General features: G+C 60.6%; 1 protein-coding gene across 1 annotated transcript; it reads left to right on the forward strand.

Moving 5' to 3' along the window:
• The first annotated feature begins 72 nt into the window (after positions 1 to 72).
• On the forward strand, positions 73 to 16,632 carry IGHMBP2 (immunoglobulin mu DNA binding protein 2). The gene is made up of 15 exons (XM_081099864.1): positions 73 to 201; positions 1,967 to 2,136; positions 3,846 to 4,029; positions 4,292 to 4,389; positions 5,944 to 6,107; positions 6,996 to 7,196; positions 8,526 to 8,673; positions 9,510 to 9,684; positions 10,430 to 10,612; positions 10,874 to 10,992; positions 12,076 to 12,170; positions 12,918 to 13,041; positions 13,966 to 14,850; positions 15,398 to 15,570; positions 16,043 to 16,632. The coding sequence occupies exons 1-15, from the start codon at positions 116 to 118 to the stop codon at positions 16,238 to 16,240; spliced, it is 3,003 nt and encodes a 1,000-aa protein (XP_080955990.1). The 5' UTR covers positions 73 to 115; the 3' UTR covers positions 16,241 to 16,632.
• The last annotated feature ends 95 nt before the right edge of the window (positions 16,633 to 16,727 follow it).

The raw sequence follows: 16,727 nt of genomic DNA on the forward strand, positions 1-16,727 counted from the left end.
CGGAAGTGGAGGCGCCGCGAACCTGGTGCGTCGACGCACCGGGCCCGGCGGGGAACGTCTTCCCTCGCGGCGACGGGACCTCGGCGGCTCCGGCACGGGTCCCGCGGCCGCGGCGATGGCCTCGGCGGCCGTGGAAACCTTCGTGGCCAAGCAGTTGGACCTGCTGGAGCTGGAGAGGGACGCGGAAGTGGAGGAGCGCAGGTACGGCCGCCGACCCTCCTCTCGGGGCCGGCCCGGCAGCTCCCCAGCCTTGACCTGCTCAGACCCAGGTGGACCCTCCGGGGCCCGGTCTCCCCCAGAGGTGGAAACCTCGTCGCCTCCCTGGGCGGCCCGTTCTGGTTATGGATCCTTTCGTTTTTCGGTCCGAAGTCCCCCTCCCCGAACGCTCATTCTGAGATCCTGCCTCTGCCCAGTTCCACCCCCAGCGCCTGCCCAGCCCTCTCCCCCATCCGTCCGCGCTGTCAGGGTTGGCACCTGTGTGTGCCCGGCCCGTCAGGAGAGCGGTTGGCACTGGGCGCCTGGGTGTGAGCGCCGGAGGTGGGCAGAAGCCTAGGCAGCCCCCTTCCAGCGTGACACGTGCCGAGGCGGCCGCCGGTGCGCGGAGCTGGGCGAGAAACCCCGACCCGGGGGCGGCGCGAGGGGTGCTTCAGGGAGGAGGCGGCGCCTGAGCACAGCGTCAGGGAAATGGGGGCGCAGGTGCCCCGCGGGGGGAGCCGGCCCGGGAGAGCCGGCCTGAGTCTGCACAGGCACAGGCGCGCACTGATGGCGGCTGTAAACCCCTCCTCCCGCCGCCAGCTCCTCCAACCCCCAGACCAAGCCTCCGAAGCCCGTCACTGTTATTCCCACGTCGGAGGAGCTGAGGGGAGCGGTTAAGGAACGTGCCCCCCGTCACGCAGGCGGCGTGAGGCCCTGATCCCAGAGCTTACACCCCACGCGGCAGTACATGCCTGGATGGGGTTTGCTGGAGAGGTTTTGACCATAACAGTTAAGAGCTTTTGGAGAATCCCAGCTCCTTCACGTATGGCTGTGTCGCTTTGCAGGTTGTATCTCTGAGCCTTCGTTAGCTTAGCTGTAAAATGGGATCCTTCCCATCTCTCAGGTTTGCCGAGAGAATGAAATGATTTTATTAAAAGTCAAGGGCTCAGCATGGTCCCAAGTGCAGAGTAAGCACCTGTGGGAAGGTAAATGGGCTTCAGGTTGAGAAGGGCCCGGCCGAGGAGCTTGTATGATATCCTGGTGCAGAGGATGGCTTCCATTGAAGTTAAGCGGGTTGGGAGGGGCGGTGAATAGATTTGCATTTTAGGAGGATCACTTGGGTGCTGAGAGCTTTTTTGTTTTGTTTTTTTGTTGTTGTTCTTTTTTAGAGAGAGTGGAAGGAGAGGGAGAGACAGAGAGAAGCATCCATGTGAGAGACACATTGATTGGTTGTCTCCTGCTTGCACTTGATGGGATCTGGGGTGGAGCCTGCAACCCAGGTACCTGCCCTTGACCGAATCGAACCCGGAACTCTTCAGTCAGGGCTGACGCTCTCCCCACTGAGCCATACCGGCAAGGGCCAGGAAGCTCTGATTAATCCAGGCTGCCAGGGATGTGGGCTTGAATCTGAGTCAGGGCTCTGGAGGGGAGGGGAGAGGGAGAGGTGGGTCCCGGCTGTAAACAGGAAGGGCCCCATAGGACTCAGTGACTTGAACCAGGATGGGGGAGAGAGTCGAGAAGGGGAAGGTGGCCGGAGGTTCTGACCCAGGTGACTGGGAGAAAGGCCGCGTCATGAACTGCCCGCGGGGAGCCAGGAGGGGGCAGGCTAAGAGGGGCAGAGCCAGAATTGCGGTGGCTCGTGTTCGGCACCTGTGTCAACTCTTTATGCCCCCCCCCCCCCGCCTTTCCGTTTCTCCTGCGGGGGGGGGGGGGGCGGGGGAGATGAACACTGGTGAGTGCAAAGATTAACGTTTACCCGGGTGTCTTTCAGGTCCTGGCAGGAAGGCGTCTCTCTGAAGGAACTCCAGCGCCGCGGGGTCTGTCTGCTGAAGCTGCAGGCGTCCGGCCAGCGGACCGGGCTGTACGGGCAGCTGCTGGTCACCTTCGAGCCCCCGAGATGCGCGTCTGCAGGAGTGCTTCCCAGTAACAGCTTTTCCTCCGGTCTGTGCGTTTCTGACGTAGGCGCATAACTGAGTGTGCCCAGCCTCACACTGGGCGTTTTGTCCAAGGAGGCCGGGAGGGAGAGGTTCGGTGACCCGCCCCACGTCACACGGGGAGAGTCAGGCCCTGAGGCCAGCGTTTGTTTTCCTGTGGCCAGTTGCCATGGGCTGCCGTGACCGGGGCGAAGGGCATTGCTAAGTGTCTTTCAGGAGTCATTGAGCAGGACCTGTCTGTGCAGGTGGCTTGGAAACTCTGGAAACGCAAAGGTAAAAATGTGCGTTCAGCTAATGAGCCCTGTGGAGTTACGGCCTCGGAGACCGATGGCTCCTCGACTAACAGGAAGCCAGAGGAGGTGGCATTTATGTTGAAAAGTAGCCTGCTCAGAATTTGGTGTGTTGCCGCAGCCATGGACAGAGTCAGGTGGAGCTGTTTCTTCTGAGGAGCAGTTTTGAGGCTCAGTAGCTTAGAGATGCATTCGGAAACATGGGATCCTATTTGGGGCACTTGTGGGGCAGTCCCCGGGGGAGCTCCCCATGGCGAGCCCCATGTACAGAACTTGACCTCTGCCCCAGGGGTACTGTTGCCACCTGATGTTTCTCTTTAAAAGTTGGGGAAGGAGGCGGAGAAAAGATTCAAGGTGCAGACAAAACTCTTCGCTTACAAGACGAGCCCCTAGGACTGAGAACAGGCCTGGCTCATGCCTGGCACGCTCTTGCAGACGTGGATAAGTAGGGTGTAAATGTGTGGGTGGCCCTGGCTTTATCTCAGAGTGGATTCTGTTTCGGTCAGAACTGTAGTCAAGTGACAGAACCCAAGCCAGACGGGCTTGGGCAAGAAGGCCTGCACTGAAGGACCCCGGCAGGGTGGGCGTCAGGGCTCCAAGGAGGTCGCCCGGCCGAGCCTCCCTCCATTTCTTGGCTTTGCCCTCTTCTGGGTCGGCTTCCTTCTCAGGCGCCACGGGGGCGCCGTGCTGGCCCTACGCCCTCTGAGGGTCCTGGTCTAGCTGGAGAGGGAGAGGACCGCTGTCCCGGTGCCCAAGCAAAGGCTCGCTGTGTCTCGGGCTCTGATTGGGTCCCATGCCCATCCCTGAACAGTCAGATGGCCGGGGCGTGTGAAGCCCTGATGGGCTCAGGCACGGGTCACACACTCTGCATCCCCAGGTGCTGAATCACCGGACAGGTTTCACAGGATGTGGGGCGATCCCTGCGGAGTGGGCAGCAGATACACACTGTCCCTCTTGCATTGGTCTTCTCCCCCAGAGGTGCTTGTGGCCCCCACTTCATCCAGGGCCCCCACCTGTCACCACTCACCACTCAGGGAGGCCCTTACCTCACAGTCTTGCTAGGACGGTGCCTGCATCCCTCCCGTGCCCTTCCTGAGCTTCATGTTTCCTTAGGCCCCTGGCACTGGCCTGACAAGAGGCTGTATTGGTCCCTCCCCCGTGAGGGCGCCCAGGGACGGGCTTGACTCCTGACCAGAGCAGCGCCCAGAGCAGTGCCTGGCGCAGAACGGGCCCTTGACATGTTTTATCGACGGTCGGTCCTGTCTGTTTTAAACAGTTCATTGACCTCACGTGTGTGATTTAGATGTTAACCGTTTATTTTTTAAAGAAAGTAACAGGATGTTTGAGATATACTGGGACTTATGGAATAAAATAGTCCACATTTAACTTTGCCCGATGCTTACCTCACTGCGTCTTTGTTCCGCAGGTGATATTGTGGGTCTGAATGATGAAGGAGGTCAGTTGGCCACGGGGGTGCTGACCCGGATCACCCAGAAATCGGTCACAGTGGCCTTTGACCAGTCCTGTGATTCCCAGTTGAGCTTCGACCAACAGAATTCCTACCGACTGTTAAAACTTGCCAATGACGTCACTTACAAGCGCCTGAAGAAGTAAGCATGTGCCTGGACCCCACATGTAACGTTTTCCTTAAACACGGCTCGCTCAGCCGACCACGCGTGGGCTGGGCGGAGAGCAGTGGGCTCGGGCTGGGCTTGTCCGTGCGCCGTCTCCGGGGCTGGGCGGAGAGCAGTGGGCTCGGGCGGGTCTTGTCCCTGCGCCTTCTGGAGCTGGGGCTGCAGGTGGAGGCGGGGGGGCTCCTCCCTGACTTCACGCTGGTTCCCTGAGCCCTCTCCTGGGTTTTCTCCCGGGCAGAGCCCTGATCGCCCTGAAGAAGTACCACGCCGGCCCCGCGTTCTCGCTCATAGAGGTCCTCTTCGGGGACGCAGCCCCCAGTCCTGCCGGTGACACACGTAAGAACTTGCGCTTTTTCTCTTCTGGTGGAAACCACGATGGAAACTGGAGGGTGACGTGGCCGTGGGGCCATTTTGTCAAGAGTTTGAGGAGGTACAGGTAGAAGAAATCACCTTAATTTCTTCAGATAAGTTCCTGGGAATGACTTGAGCTGGGCTCAGCGTCGGAGGAAGCTCCTTCCTTCGCGTTTCTAGGTTCCCTCTGGCCCCGGCTGCATTTCGCGCTGGCGGTGTTCCTTCCGGCCTGGTGCCCTGAAGTCGGTGGCAGCCAGTCACGCTGGAGGTTCCCCCCACCCCTGCTTGAGAGCAGTGCTTTTGGTGCGAAAGGCTCACGGGGCTGTTTCCTCAGCAGGCTGTAGACTCTGTAGGAGTGACCATGTGAGTCACGGAAAACTAGGGTATTCAGAAGCAGAAAAACGCAGTCAGTCACTCAGAAACCTGCCCCTCGGATCGCCTCACAGCGCCTGTGTCTCATCTTCAACTCTTTTCCCACATCCACATCCGACTGTTTTACATGCACACACATGCACGTGCGCACACACACGCACACACGCATTATTTGTTTACCCCCTTTGAGGGAGCGTGACATGTCTTGATCATGGCTGACAGCTAAGGAGAAGGGCACAGTGTGGGGCAGTGGGAGGTGCTTGGGCACTGAGGCTCCCCTGGCATCACTAACCCATTCAGATCAGCACCTGGGCCTGTGAGTTCACACGTCTCGGCATTGCCACACCGTGGGGCGGGTGCCGTGGGAGCAGAGCCGGATACAGCGCTACCTGCTCCCGGAGCACAGGGCACACAGAGCAAGTAATCAGTGCGGCCATGAAAGAGTCGGAGTAGGGACTCGATGCTGGAATTTGCTAGGACTCTTTCCTTTACCTTTTTTTGTTTTTGCTTTTTGCTAGTACTCTTTTTCCTTTTTTTTTTTTTTAAAAAATATCTTTATGGATTTCAGAGAGGGAGAGGGAGAGGGAGAGAAACATGATGAGAGAGAGAATCATTGATTGCTGCCTCCTGCATGCCCCCTGCTCGGGTTCGAGCCCACAACCCAGGCATGTGCCCTTGGCCGGAATCGAACCTGGGACCTTCTGTCCGCAGGCCGACGCTCTATCCACTGAGCCAAACAGGCTAAGGCTGTTTTATCCTTTATTTTTGTCATTTTCTGGGCACGGATAAAGGGACAATATGTTCCAAGACACATTTACCTAGAAGAGTCTTATTCTGGAGCATGGGTGGTGAGGCTTTTCAGTAAAAGGACGGATGATCAACGTTGGGCTTTGCGGGCTGGGGCAGGAGCAAGCAGGCGTGGCGGCGTGGCGGCGTGGCGGCGTGGTGGCGTGGCGGCGTGGCGGCGTGGCTGGGTCCCAGGAGAAGCCGGCTCAGGGAGGCGGGCGGCAGGCTGGGTTTGGCCTGGTCTGCCGTCTGCTGCTCCCTGTTCCGGGGAAATCTTTTGAAAACAAAGCAGGTTGATTTTGTGTTGATCGGTGCCTCCTGGGAAGTCTGGCTCCCTCCTGTGCCCGCAGAGCTGGCCCAACCCTGTCGCCTCTCCCACAGGGGCGCCGACCTTCTACAACTCCGCCCTGGACGCCTCCCAGCAGGAAGCGGTTTCGTTTGCGCTGGCCCAGAAAGAACTGGCCATCATCCACGGGCCTCCTGGCACCGGGAAGACCACCACTGTGGTGGAGTTCATCCTCCAGGCTGTGAAGCAGGGCTGCAAGGTGGGCCGGGCGCTCCCCGCAGCACTGCCCCGCCCAGGAGGGAGGGACGGGTCAGGACGTCCCTGACCTTAGCTGAGCACTGGTGGGCCCTTTCTGGTTCCTGACAGCGAGTGGGACATGGGATGTGCCCTGGGCCACCTCGATGGGATGGCGGTGCCAGGACATGGGGGGAGGCCTGGGCCCCTGTTCTTGGCGCTCACGGAAGAGGGACTCTCCTCTCCGCTGCCGCCTGTAACGGTGGGACTGCTGTTCTGGAAGCAAGGCTGAGCCATTCAGAGCTCCCCGTCCACTCGTCGGGTGATAGCGTGACGTGATTGGTGATGAGACGGCGCCCCAGCTGGGTTATGTCAGGGCCTATGAGCCCGTTCTTTTTATATATATATATATATATATATATATATATATATATATATATATTTTATTGATTTTTTTACAGAGAGGAAGGGAGAGGGATAGAGAGAAACATCGATGAGAGAGAAACATCGATCAGCTGCCTCCAGCACACCCCCTACTGGGGATGTGCCCACAACCAAGGTACATGCCCTTGACCGGAATCGAACCTGGGACCCTTGAGTCCGCAGGCCGACGCTCTATCCACTGAGCCAAACCGGTCAGGGCTATGAGCCCGTTCTTTCCAGTTACCAGTCCCCGCACGTCTGGTGCTCTGGGGACCAGTGGGTTCTCCAGCCCAAGTTCTCGTTATCCAGACACTGACAGTTTGCAGTGAGGCGTCCCCGTCCCCGCAGCTGCAGTTCACACCTTAGCATCATGGCGCCCACACTGCACCCTCTCTCCTCTCCGTAAGGCTTTCTGTTTGCTTCAGTGTAAACTGAGGTGGTTTCCTTAAACACGGAATCCCCAAACCCGACCTTGAGCTTTGCGCCCCAGGTTCTGTGCTGCGCGCCCTCCAACATCGCCGTGGACAACCTGGTGGAGCGCCTGGCGCGAAGCGGGCGGCGGGCGCTGCGCCTCGGGCACCCTGCCCGGCTCCTGGAGTCCATCCAGCAGCACTCGCTGGACGCGGTGTTGGCGCGCAGCGACGGCGCCCAGATCGTGGCCGACATCAGGAGGGACATCGACCAGGTCTCCGTACGTATGTCTCAGCCGGGCCTCACTCACGGCGGTTTTCAGTCAGAGATGGCATTTCCTCATGGCCTCGGTGCTGCAGCTTTGTGGGTCTCCAGCTCCCGCGTGTGCCCTGGTTTCCTGAAATGTCCCGCCCTGTGTGTGCTCCCCATGCTCGGGGCTCCCTGGATCGGTGCTTTGAGTCAGCCTTTCCCGCGGGGCAGCGGGTGGCGCAGGGCCCAGCGCGGGGACAGCAGGGCGGGGACAGGACCCGCGGTCCCTCCGCACGGGAGGCGTGCAGGGGTCTGCCGTGCTGGCGCTCCGTCACAAGCGCGCAGGAGGGCCTGGCCCTGCTCCTGCCTAAATCATGCTGTCTGCTCGGAGCTGGGCACCGAGGCCCTCCTGTCACTGCTGCTGGACCCTGTCCTCCAGAGCGGACATCACAGGGCAGGAAGGGTGACGTCTCTTTTTAATCCTCACCTGAGAATGTTTTTCCACTGGGAAGGCGGGAGAGAAACATCAACGTGAGAGAGACACATGGGTTGGTTGCCTCCTAAACGCACCCCATCTGGAGCCTGGGGTTGAGCCTGCAACTGAGGCACGTGCCATTGGCCGGGAATCGAACCCTTGACCCTTTGTGCTGCAGGCCGGTGCCCTAACCATTGAGCAACCGGCCAGGGCAGGGGTTACAGCTCTTTTTTAGTATTAAAGTAAGTTGGGGTTTATGTGGCCATTTTATGGGCTAATCAAAAAAATTTTAAATCTCTTGACAAATGTGGAATAAAAAGTGAAGCTCAGCCCCTCTGTCTGCGCTGCTAAAGCCCGGCCCTGAGTGGCAGGTGCCTGTCAGTGACTGGGGGCAGGGCTGGGCTCACCGTTACAGCGCCACCTGCTTCGAGGACCCGACCTGCCTGTCTGCCTCTCCCTGTGCACGACACTGGCTCTGAGGCCAGGCAGGGGTCAGGTGCTTGGTCACCTGCATGTGTCTGTTGCTCCTTCAAGAAAGAGTTTGACTTCATTGCCTTTTAAGGAACTTAGTGAGGTGGACAAGTGATTATAAATAAAAGCAGTTTGTGAACTAAAAAGAGCTAAATAAGTGCAAAGTTGTGTCCGAGTGGTTATATTTTCTGCCTGGCTGGTGTAGTGCTTGGCACATGAACCGGGAGTTCACAGTTGGGTTGCCAGTCAGGGCACATGCCCGGGTTGTGGGCTCGGTCCCCAGGAGGGGGCGTGCAGGAGGCAGCCGACCCATGATTCTCTCTCATCATTGATGTTTCTAAGTCCCCCTGTTCCTTCCTCTCTCTGAAATCAATTAAAAAGAAGGGATTATGCTTTCTTTGCCTGCATTTGTAGGTGAAAATTAGAAAGACCCAGGATAAGAGAGAGAGAAGTACTTTTCAAAATGAAATCAGGCTGCTAAGGAAGGAGCTGAAGGCGAGGGAAGAGGCCGCGATGCTGGAAAGCCTCCGGGCGGCCGACGTGGTCCTGGCCACAAACACAGGTGAGGAGGGCGTGTCTCCGCCCGGCCCCTGGGCCTCAGGTGTCCCCCTCTGAGTTTCCTGGAGCCGTTTGTGTAGGGCGGTCCCCCTGCTGGCTAGAATTCACCAGGAAGCCTTCTGGGCTTGGAGTTTTCGCTGCGGGGAGGTTTTTAACTGCACATGAGATTTCTTTAACTGACACGGGACTATATTCAGGTTAGCTCTTAAGTGAACTGGTATCTTTGAAGGAGTTGATCCATTTAACCTAAGTTGTTGAGTTTATTGGCGTGACGTTCATAATATTGTCTTATTATCTTAAAGGTGAGGCGCCGGCTCCGGGGGGGCGGGGGGGGCGGCTTGCCCAGGCCCCTCGCGGTTGAGCGTCTCTCGGGCCAGGTCTGCGCGCTGAGCTCTCGCGGGGATGCGGGCGGGGGAGCTGGTGCGCTGTTCTGTGTGGTCAGACTCGTGGAGGTTTCGTCCCTGGGTGTCGGCTCAGCAGCTAATTGTTCTGAAAAGACTTTAGAGGAGGATTAGTTACATTTTAAATTCAGAAAATGATGCAGGAACGTTTATAAATAAGACGGCCATCTGAGGACTTGGGTCGCAGCCCCGAAGGGGTGATGGGTTTTGGTGATTGAGGCGTCGGAGTGGCCCGTGGCTGGGGACACACCGCCTCACGGGTGAACGCAGGGCAGGCACTACGGGCCTTTGACGTCCTCACCAAATTGTTATTCTGGGCTGCACATTTGTTAGTCTTAACGTGAGGCTGGATTGTGGAGCCGCGGGCCTGTCGGCGCCCTGGCAGCTGCTCTCACACGGCCTGTGCCCCTGTAAAGCCCGTGTCTCCGATCCCTACCAGGTGCTTCTCCCGACGGGCCCCTGAAGCTGTTGCCCGATGGCTACTTCGACGTGGTGGTCATCGACGAGTGCGCCCAGGCCCTGGAAGCCAGCTGCTGGGTCCCCCTGCTGAAGGCCAGGAAGTGCGTCCTGGCCGGGGACCACAAGCAGCTGCCCCCCACCATCGTCTCTCCCAAGTAAGCCCTCTGCCGAGCGCCTCGGCCCCTCCCGGTCACCCTTTGCTCTGTCCCCCGAGGGCTGGCCCAGAAGTTGCGGCTCACAGGAGGCCCGGGGTGAGCTGCCCCCACACTTGCTCATTTAGACGTCGTGCCTCAGCCTGTGCTCCTGGAGGCCAGGGCTTGTGTCAGTGGTCCCTGTGGCCTTGGAACCTGGCCCTGTGCTTGGATTGAACACCCCGACGGGCCACGGGGTGGATGTCCATGCTCACCCGCTTCTGTGGGCTGTGCTGACTGCCCTCGGGGTGGGTTAGCACCCGGCCCAGCGTGGATCCCGAGGCCTGGTCTGTAGGCACCTCCTTCCACGGGGACACCTTCCAGGCCTGCCCGCTGTGGGCACAGTGTCGTCCTCCCCCACCCCTGAGCACCAGCTCCCGTGGCCCTCCCATCTTCACGCCACAGCGGCGTGGCCTCTGTGGGCTGACTGACTCTGAGGACACTGGGCCCGCAGGCTGGTCCACGGCCAGCTCCTGCCTCGGACCCCTAGCTTCACCACATCTGCACGGTGCCCTGCCGCGTTCTCGCAGGGCCCAGGGTTAGGAGGGGGTGTCTTCGGAGGCTGTTATTCAGCCGACCACACCTTAGTTCTTGGTCAGAACTGGGGAGCGAGTCGGGTTCGAGGTCGGAGGGCAGCTTCTTCCCTGGGCCCTGGTCTCACGCTGGACTCCGGGTTTGGCCTCTCTCCCGCTTCCTCTCTCGGGTGCAGAGCTGCGCTGGCGGGGCTGTCGCTGAGCCTGATGGAGCGCCTGGCCCAGGGGTGCTGCGCGGGGGCAGTGCGGACGCTGACGGTGCAGTACCGCATGCACCGGGCCATCATGCAGTGGGCCTCGGAGGCCCTGTACCGCGGGCAGCTCACGGCACACCCTTCCGTGGCAGAGCACCTCCTGCGGTGAGTGGTGTGGCCACGTCCGTGTCCTGACGGAGCCCCGAGCCACCGAGGGGTCCGCAGGTTTTAGAGGAAGCGTCTCCTCCAAGACCAGTTCTGGGAAGGAGAGTGGACTTGGGGGTCCCAGTCTGACTTGTTTCTGTCCATCGTGGTGTCCGTGGGTGGTACCGTCTTCCTGAGGGTGGGGCAGCGCTGAGGGCGACATGCGGTTTTGCTTTTAGGGCCTCCGCGCCAGGGCCTTACGTTCAGTCTCCCCCTATGCAGGGACCTCCCGGGAGTGGCTGCCACGGAGGAGACGGGCCTCCCCCTGCTGCTCGTGGACACGGCCGGCTGCGGGCTGTCCGAGCTGGAGGAGGAGGAGGACCAGTCCAAAGGGAACCCTGGTGAGCTCGCTCGGGAGGGTCAGCTCTTCAGTCTAAACCAGGGGTGGGCAAACTTTGTGACTCGAGGGCCACAATGGGTTCTTAAACTGGACCGGAGGGCCGGAACAAAAGCATGGGTGGAGTGTTTGTGTGAACTAATATAAATTCAAAGTAAACATCATTACATAAAAGGGTACGGTCTTTTTTTTTTTTTAGTTTTATTCATTTCAAACGGGCCGGATCCGGCCCGCGGGCCGTAGTTTGCCCACGGCTGGCAGACCCCGGGCTCCTCCAAACACACACGTCCCTCTAGTTGCCAAATTGGGAGCGGAGGTGAGGGCAGCACCGAGGAGCCGTGGGCAGTTAGGAGCCGGGGGCAGTTAGGAGCCGGGGCCAGTTAGGAGCCGGGGGCAGTTAGGAGCCGGAGGCTAAGCCTGAGTGTGTTTGATGCTCTTCTTGAGCAAGAGATGCTCGCGGCAGCCGGGTCCGGGCCGATTCGAGGCAGCCACGGCCTGGGCAGCGTTTTATCTTCTTGTTCCAAGCAGAGTGGCCAGCGCTGCCTGGCTGGTCTTGGGATGAGGTCCTTACTCAGCTCGCAGGACGTCCACTCGTTTCCACTCCAGGGCTGCCACTAACAGGACATGTGGCCCTGCTTACACTGAGAGAGTGCTTATTGTTTCTGGAATTCAGGTTGGCTGGGGGTCCTGCCTTTTTTTTCATTTTTAAAATTTATTTTTGAGAGAAAGGAAAGGAAAGGAGAGAGAGAGAGAGAGAGAGAGACATTAATGTGAGAGAGAAACATCAATGGGTTGCCCCCTATACACATCCCAGCTGGGGATCCAGCCCGCAACCCGGGCATGTGCCCTGACCGGGAATAGAACTGGTGACCTTTTGGTGCACAGATGACGCTCAATCTACTGCCACCCAGTGGGCGCAGGAGGCCCTGCATTTTTGTTTCTGAGTCTGGGGACACTCCGACTCGGGTGTGGGCTCCCAGGGTGACCCAGATCAGCTGGCATAATAGAGGGAGAGCTGCTGGGAGAAGCAGCGCGGGCCTCGGTGTCAGCGTGTCCTGTCCTGGAAGCCCGCTCTCTGTGTCTGCAGGGGAGGTGCGCCTCGTCAGCTTGCACGTCCAGGCTCTGGTGGACGCCGGCGTCCCGGCGAGCGACATTGCAGTCATCACGCCATACAACCTCCAGGTGCGAGCGCCCCTTTCTCTCCGTGTGTCAGTGGGATCCAACCACCCCTCTGTGCTGGAAGGAAAAGGGCAGTTTATTGGTTCTTATGACCGAAAACTCCGGGCTGGAGTCAGCCACGTCACGTCTGGGTTGAGGCTCAGATGACATCAGCAAGAGCCTCCATCCGTCCGTTTGTCCATCTCACTCGCTCTGCCACCTCCCGCCTCATCCTGTCCTGACCCGTGCTGGCTTCTGTTTCCCCAGCTTTCCCATTGCCCCGGCAACCTCGGGGGATGTTGTCCTTACACAGGTAGCCCGGGATCAGCGGTCCTTTTGTGGCCTTTGCCACGAGAATCTCAGCTTCCCATCTCGATCTGGCTGTCCCCCTGCCCAAGCCAGTGCTGTGACCTAGAGCTGGGTCCTCGCCCGTCTCTGGGACCGGCTGGCCGGGCTTTCTGGAACCCGGGGGACGGGTGGGAGTGGGCGGTTTCTGAAGGGAAAGCAGGTGGTGAGTCAGCAGAAGCGACGGCTGTTCCCTTCCCTTCGGATGTCGGTGTTGGTGGGGGTGGGGGTCCTATCTGATGGGGGGCGGGATTTTGTTGGCTCTTTTGCATGCCTGTGAGGAGGGCCGTTGTGGAAACCAGGTCCCCGAGGTCGGGGCGGCTCTGCAGGCGAGGCCCTCTGCTGAGGGAAGGACAGCGTGTCTGAGCCGCCTGGGCCCGGCTGTGCTGGGGCCTGGCCTGAGGCACGGTCTGCTTGGTGCTTCAGGTGGATCTGCTCAGACAGAGCCTTGCTCACAGGCACCCTGAGCTTGAAATCAAGTCGGTCGACGGCTTCCAAGGCCGAGAGAAGGAGGCGGTGGTGCTGTCCTTCGTCAGATCCAACAGGAAAGGTACGGAGCGCTCGCCAGTCCCAGAAGTGAGTCACGCACGCGGAGGGCTGGGTTTCCGGCCGTGCTGGTCCCCGGACAGTGAGCATGGAGTGCAGATTGTCCTGCGTGAGCTCAGTGTGAGGAGAGACTGAGCCGGCGGGGGTGGCGGGGGGGGGGGTGGGCGAGGTGTGACGAGGCCTCTAAGGGACCCGCCGGGGCCCAACGTGCACAGCAGGGAGAACGGAGCCAGGGGTGGGAAAGGTGTTCCTGGCACAGAGAGCAGTATGGAGGCTTAGGGCCCGAGGATGCAGTTGGGGTGGGGGGCTGGGAGCCAGGCAGGCTGGGGGGCCGGACACTGCCCAGGAGGTGGAGCCCCCCAGGCTCAGAGCTCGTCTTATGTCCTTGAGGCTGATTCAGCCTCAGGGCACGGCAGTGATGCCCATAGAGCTTGTGGAACTCTGTTTGGTAAGAAAGTTGTACCCAGAAACAGTGTTTTGGTTCATGGGCTTGGAAAAGCGTTTTCAGTGGAAGGTTGAAAACAGGTGGGAGGTGGGACAGCTGTGCTGGGAGAGAGAAGGTACTAGAATGGCCCTGCACTTCTCTCGTGTGTCAGCTGCAGCCCCGTCCACGCCCCCGCCTGTCACCTAGCTCTGGCTCGGGGAGGAGGAGTTGTACTTACTGAGAAATGAGTGACAGTCTGAGAACCACCGCAGTATCAGTCGGGTGCCGTCTGCCATCCTGATGAGCTGTGTGAGCAGCAGGGTCAGCAGCCTGGCGTCACGGTGGGGCCTGAGGGCCTCGAGTCCGTGGGAGGCGGAGCCAGGAGGCCGCTGGTGTGAGCCTGGAGCTGGTCCTCCGTCGGGGTGCCTGCTGCTGAGAGGGCAGGAGAGCCTGCTCCTGTTCCTTAGGCTCAGATCTCGCCCGCTCACCCTGCCTCCTTGTCAGGTGAAGTTGGTTTCCTTGCCGAGGACCGGCGGATCAACGTCGCCATCACCCGCGCTCGGCGCCACGTGGCCATCGTCTGCGACTCGCGCACGGTCAGCAGCCACGCCTTCCTGAAGACGCTGGTGGATTACTTCACGGAGCACGGGGAGGTGCGCACGGCCTTTGAGTATCTTGATGACATTGTCCCTGAAAACTATTCCTACGAGAGTTCCCAGGGCCATGGCCAGGCCGGTGCGAAGCCCCAAGGCTCAGCCGGGTCCGCCAGGAAGCCTGGAAGCCGGCGGCCCGAGGGAGCTCGGGAGGCCAGAGCGACCGCCAGGCTGGTCCAGAAGGCGCCGCCCGGGAAGCCTGTGGGCTCTGAGGCCCAGTCTCAGCCCAGCCACAGCGGAGGCAGCCCAGGGGGGCCGGGGAGCAGGGACAGTGCGGACCACTTCCGGGCCCTGATCGCCGAGTTTGTGGCCAGTGAGCAAGTGCAGCTGGAGTTTCCTGCTTCCCTGAACTCACACGACAGGATGCGCATCCACCAGATAGCGGAGGAGCACGGGCTGAGGCACGACAGCTCCGGGGAAGGGAAGCACAGGTTCATAACCGTGAGCAAGAGGGCCCTGCCGGCCACAGCGGCCACAGCGGCCCCATCTGCTCCGCCAGTCCCACCCGTCCCGGCAGGGACTGACGGCAAAGCCCCTCTCCATCCCGAGCCCCCCAGCCCCGTGCAGACGGAGCCCCCCGGGCGAGAGCCGAGCAGCGTGGACCTGAGGGCTGTGCACCTGGAGCGACTGCAGAGGGAGAGGGCCAGGCAGGAGCAGCGAGCCAAGGAGGGCCCACGGGCTGCGGGCCCGGGGCTGCGGAAGCTACCAGAAAAGAAAAAGAAGAAAGATGCAAAAGGTGAGTCGGATCAGCTAATGAGAGCACAGGCGTGGTGTCCCTGTAACGGGGCTGCTTGCCCCACTAGAAGCGCACCTGCCGCCCTAAGGAAGAATCAGGACTTCCTCTGGCGGGGCCTGGTTCTGCGTTTTGCACCTTATGTTTAATGGGCTTGGAGTGAGCCCAAGGGTGGCGACTGGTCACAGTGACCCTCGCATACCCGGAGGCTTGCACAGGGCCTGGCAGAGGGGGGGCGCTCCCTGCAGGGAAGGGCCTGGAGGAGCAGATGGGCGGGAAGGGTCCCAGACCTCTGTCATGGCGACAGTGCTCCTGACTCAGACCCGGAAGGGCTGCGTGCTCACCCGCTCGGCAGCGACTGGTTCTAGCTCTGAGGACGGACACCGAGCACACATGAGCCTGCATTTGCTCGTTGCCCTGACCCCGAGAGCAGGGAGCAGGTGCAGCTGCTCGTGATGCACCTGCCCCCCCCCCCCCCCCCGCCCCCGCCCCGCTCCCAGACACTGTCTGACCCTGCTCTTCCCTGTTTGAGTGGTGCTGTTCTCCCCAGGACCCGCGGCCCTGGATCTGCCCTCCACGGAGGACTTCGACGCCCTGGTCTCGGCCGCCATGAAGGCTGATAACACCTGTGGCCTCGCCAAGTGCCGGGCCAGCGTCGTGACTCTGGGCCAGCTCTGCCCACACTGCAGCCACCGCTACTGCCTCAGCCACTGCCTGCCCGAGGTACGTGGGCCCACCCCTCCTCGCCCACCCCTCTGACAAAGTCTGCCAGTGTGGGGCAGACACCCTCCACAGACACCCCCCAGCCAGCAGTCCCTCGGCCAGCATTGGGGTCATACGATGGAAAATAGTGTTTCCCCCAGAGGAGGTTCTGACTCTGCTCGTTTTGCTGCAGAAGCGCCGTGGGGTGGGCCTGAGCTCCTGTGTGTCACCCGTCAGGGAGGCTGCGGACCGGCCTGTGCTCACCTCCGCTCGGGGGTGGTCCGGGCTGGGGCCAGGGCACAGGCGAAGGCAGGGGGGCTGGGGCCAGGGCACAGGCGAAGGCAGGGAGCCTGGGGACGAAGGGTCCGTGTCGGGAGAGGACGGAGCCCCCCCCGAGGTCTCACACTGGGGCTTCATGGTCCCCAAGCTCCAAGATAGGCAGAGCGGCGGGCTTGTCCCCACCCGCCTCGCACTGACTCTCGTGTCCCCCCAGATCCATGGCTGTGGGGAGAGGGCCCGTGCCCACGCCCGGCAGAGAATCAGCCGGGAGGGCGTGCTGTACGCCGGCAGTGGGACCAAGGACCGGTCCCTGGACCCCGCCAAGAGGGCCCAGCTGCAGAGGAGCCTGGATAAGAAGCTGGGCGAGCTGAGCAGCCAGAGGAGGAGCAAAAGGAGGGAGAAGGAGATGTGAGCGGCCCTCACACCCTCCGGCCTTGTCTTTGCAAATGCGGGTGGGGGCAGGCTGCCGCCCCTGGCGCTTTCTGTGCCTTGTAGCTGCTCCGGTGACGTGACCGGGGCTGCATGAGCGAGCGAGGGGCCTCTGGGAGGGGGTGGGTCCTTGGGCCCAGCGCGCCCTGCCTTGCGCTGGGGTGGGGCGGCTGCAGTGGCTGTTCCCTGGACCTTCCTGGGAGAGAGCCGCCCCAGGTCTAAGCTTTGCTGGCACCAGGGCCCGTGGGGCTCTCCGAGGTCCCTCGCCAACTGCTTTAAGAGAACCTCAGATGGATGTATTATTTTAGCTGCAGAGTTTTATTTGTTTCAGAGGAGTGTAAGTTATTTAAGAATTAAAGCTCTGTGCACACGGCCCACAGTAGGTCCTGCATTCCTTCCTGTCTTGCTCACTTTCCTGAGGTTGAAGGTGCAGGGTGAGCGCCGTTTGCATTTGCTCTAAACTCTCAGGA

The sequence above is a fragment of the Myotis nattereri genome (assembly GCF_964212035.1).
Source record: "Myotis nattereri genome assembly, chromosome: 9".
Taxonomy (NCBI): Eukaryota; Metazoa; Chordata; class Mammalia; order Chiroptera; family Vespertilionidae; genus Myotis; species Myotis nattereri.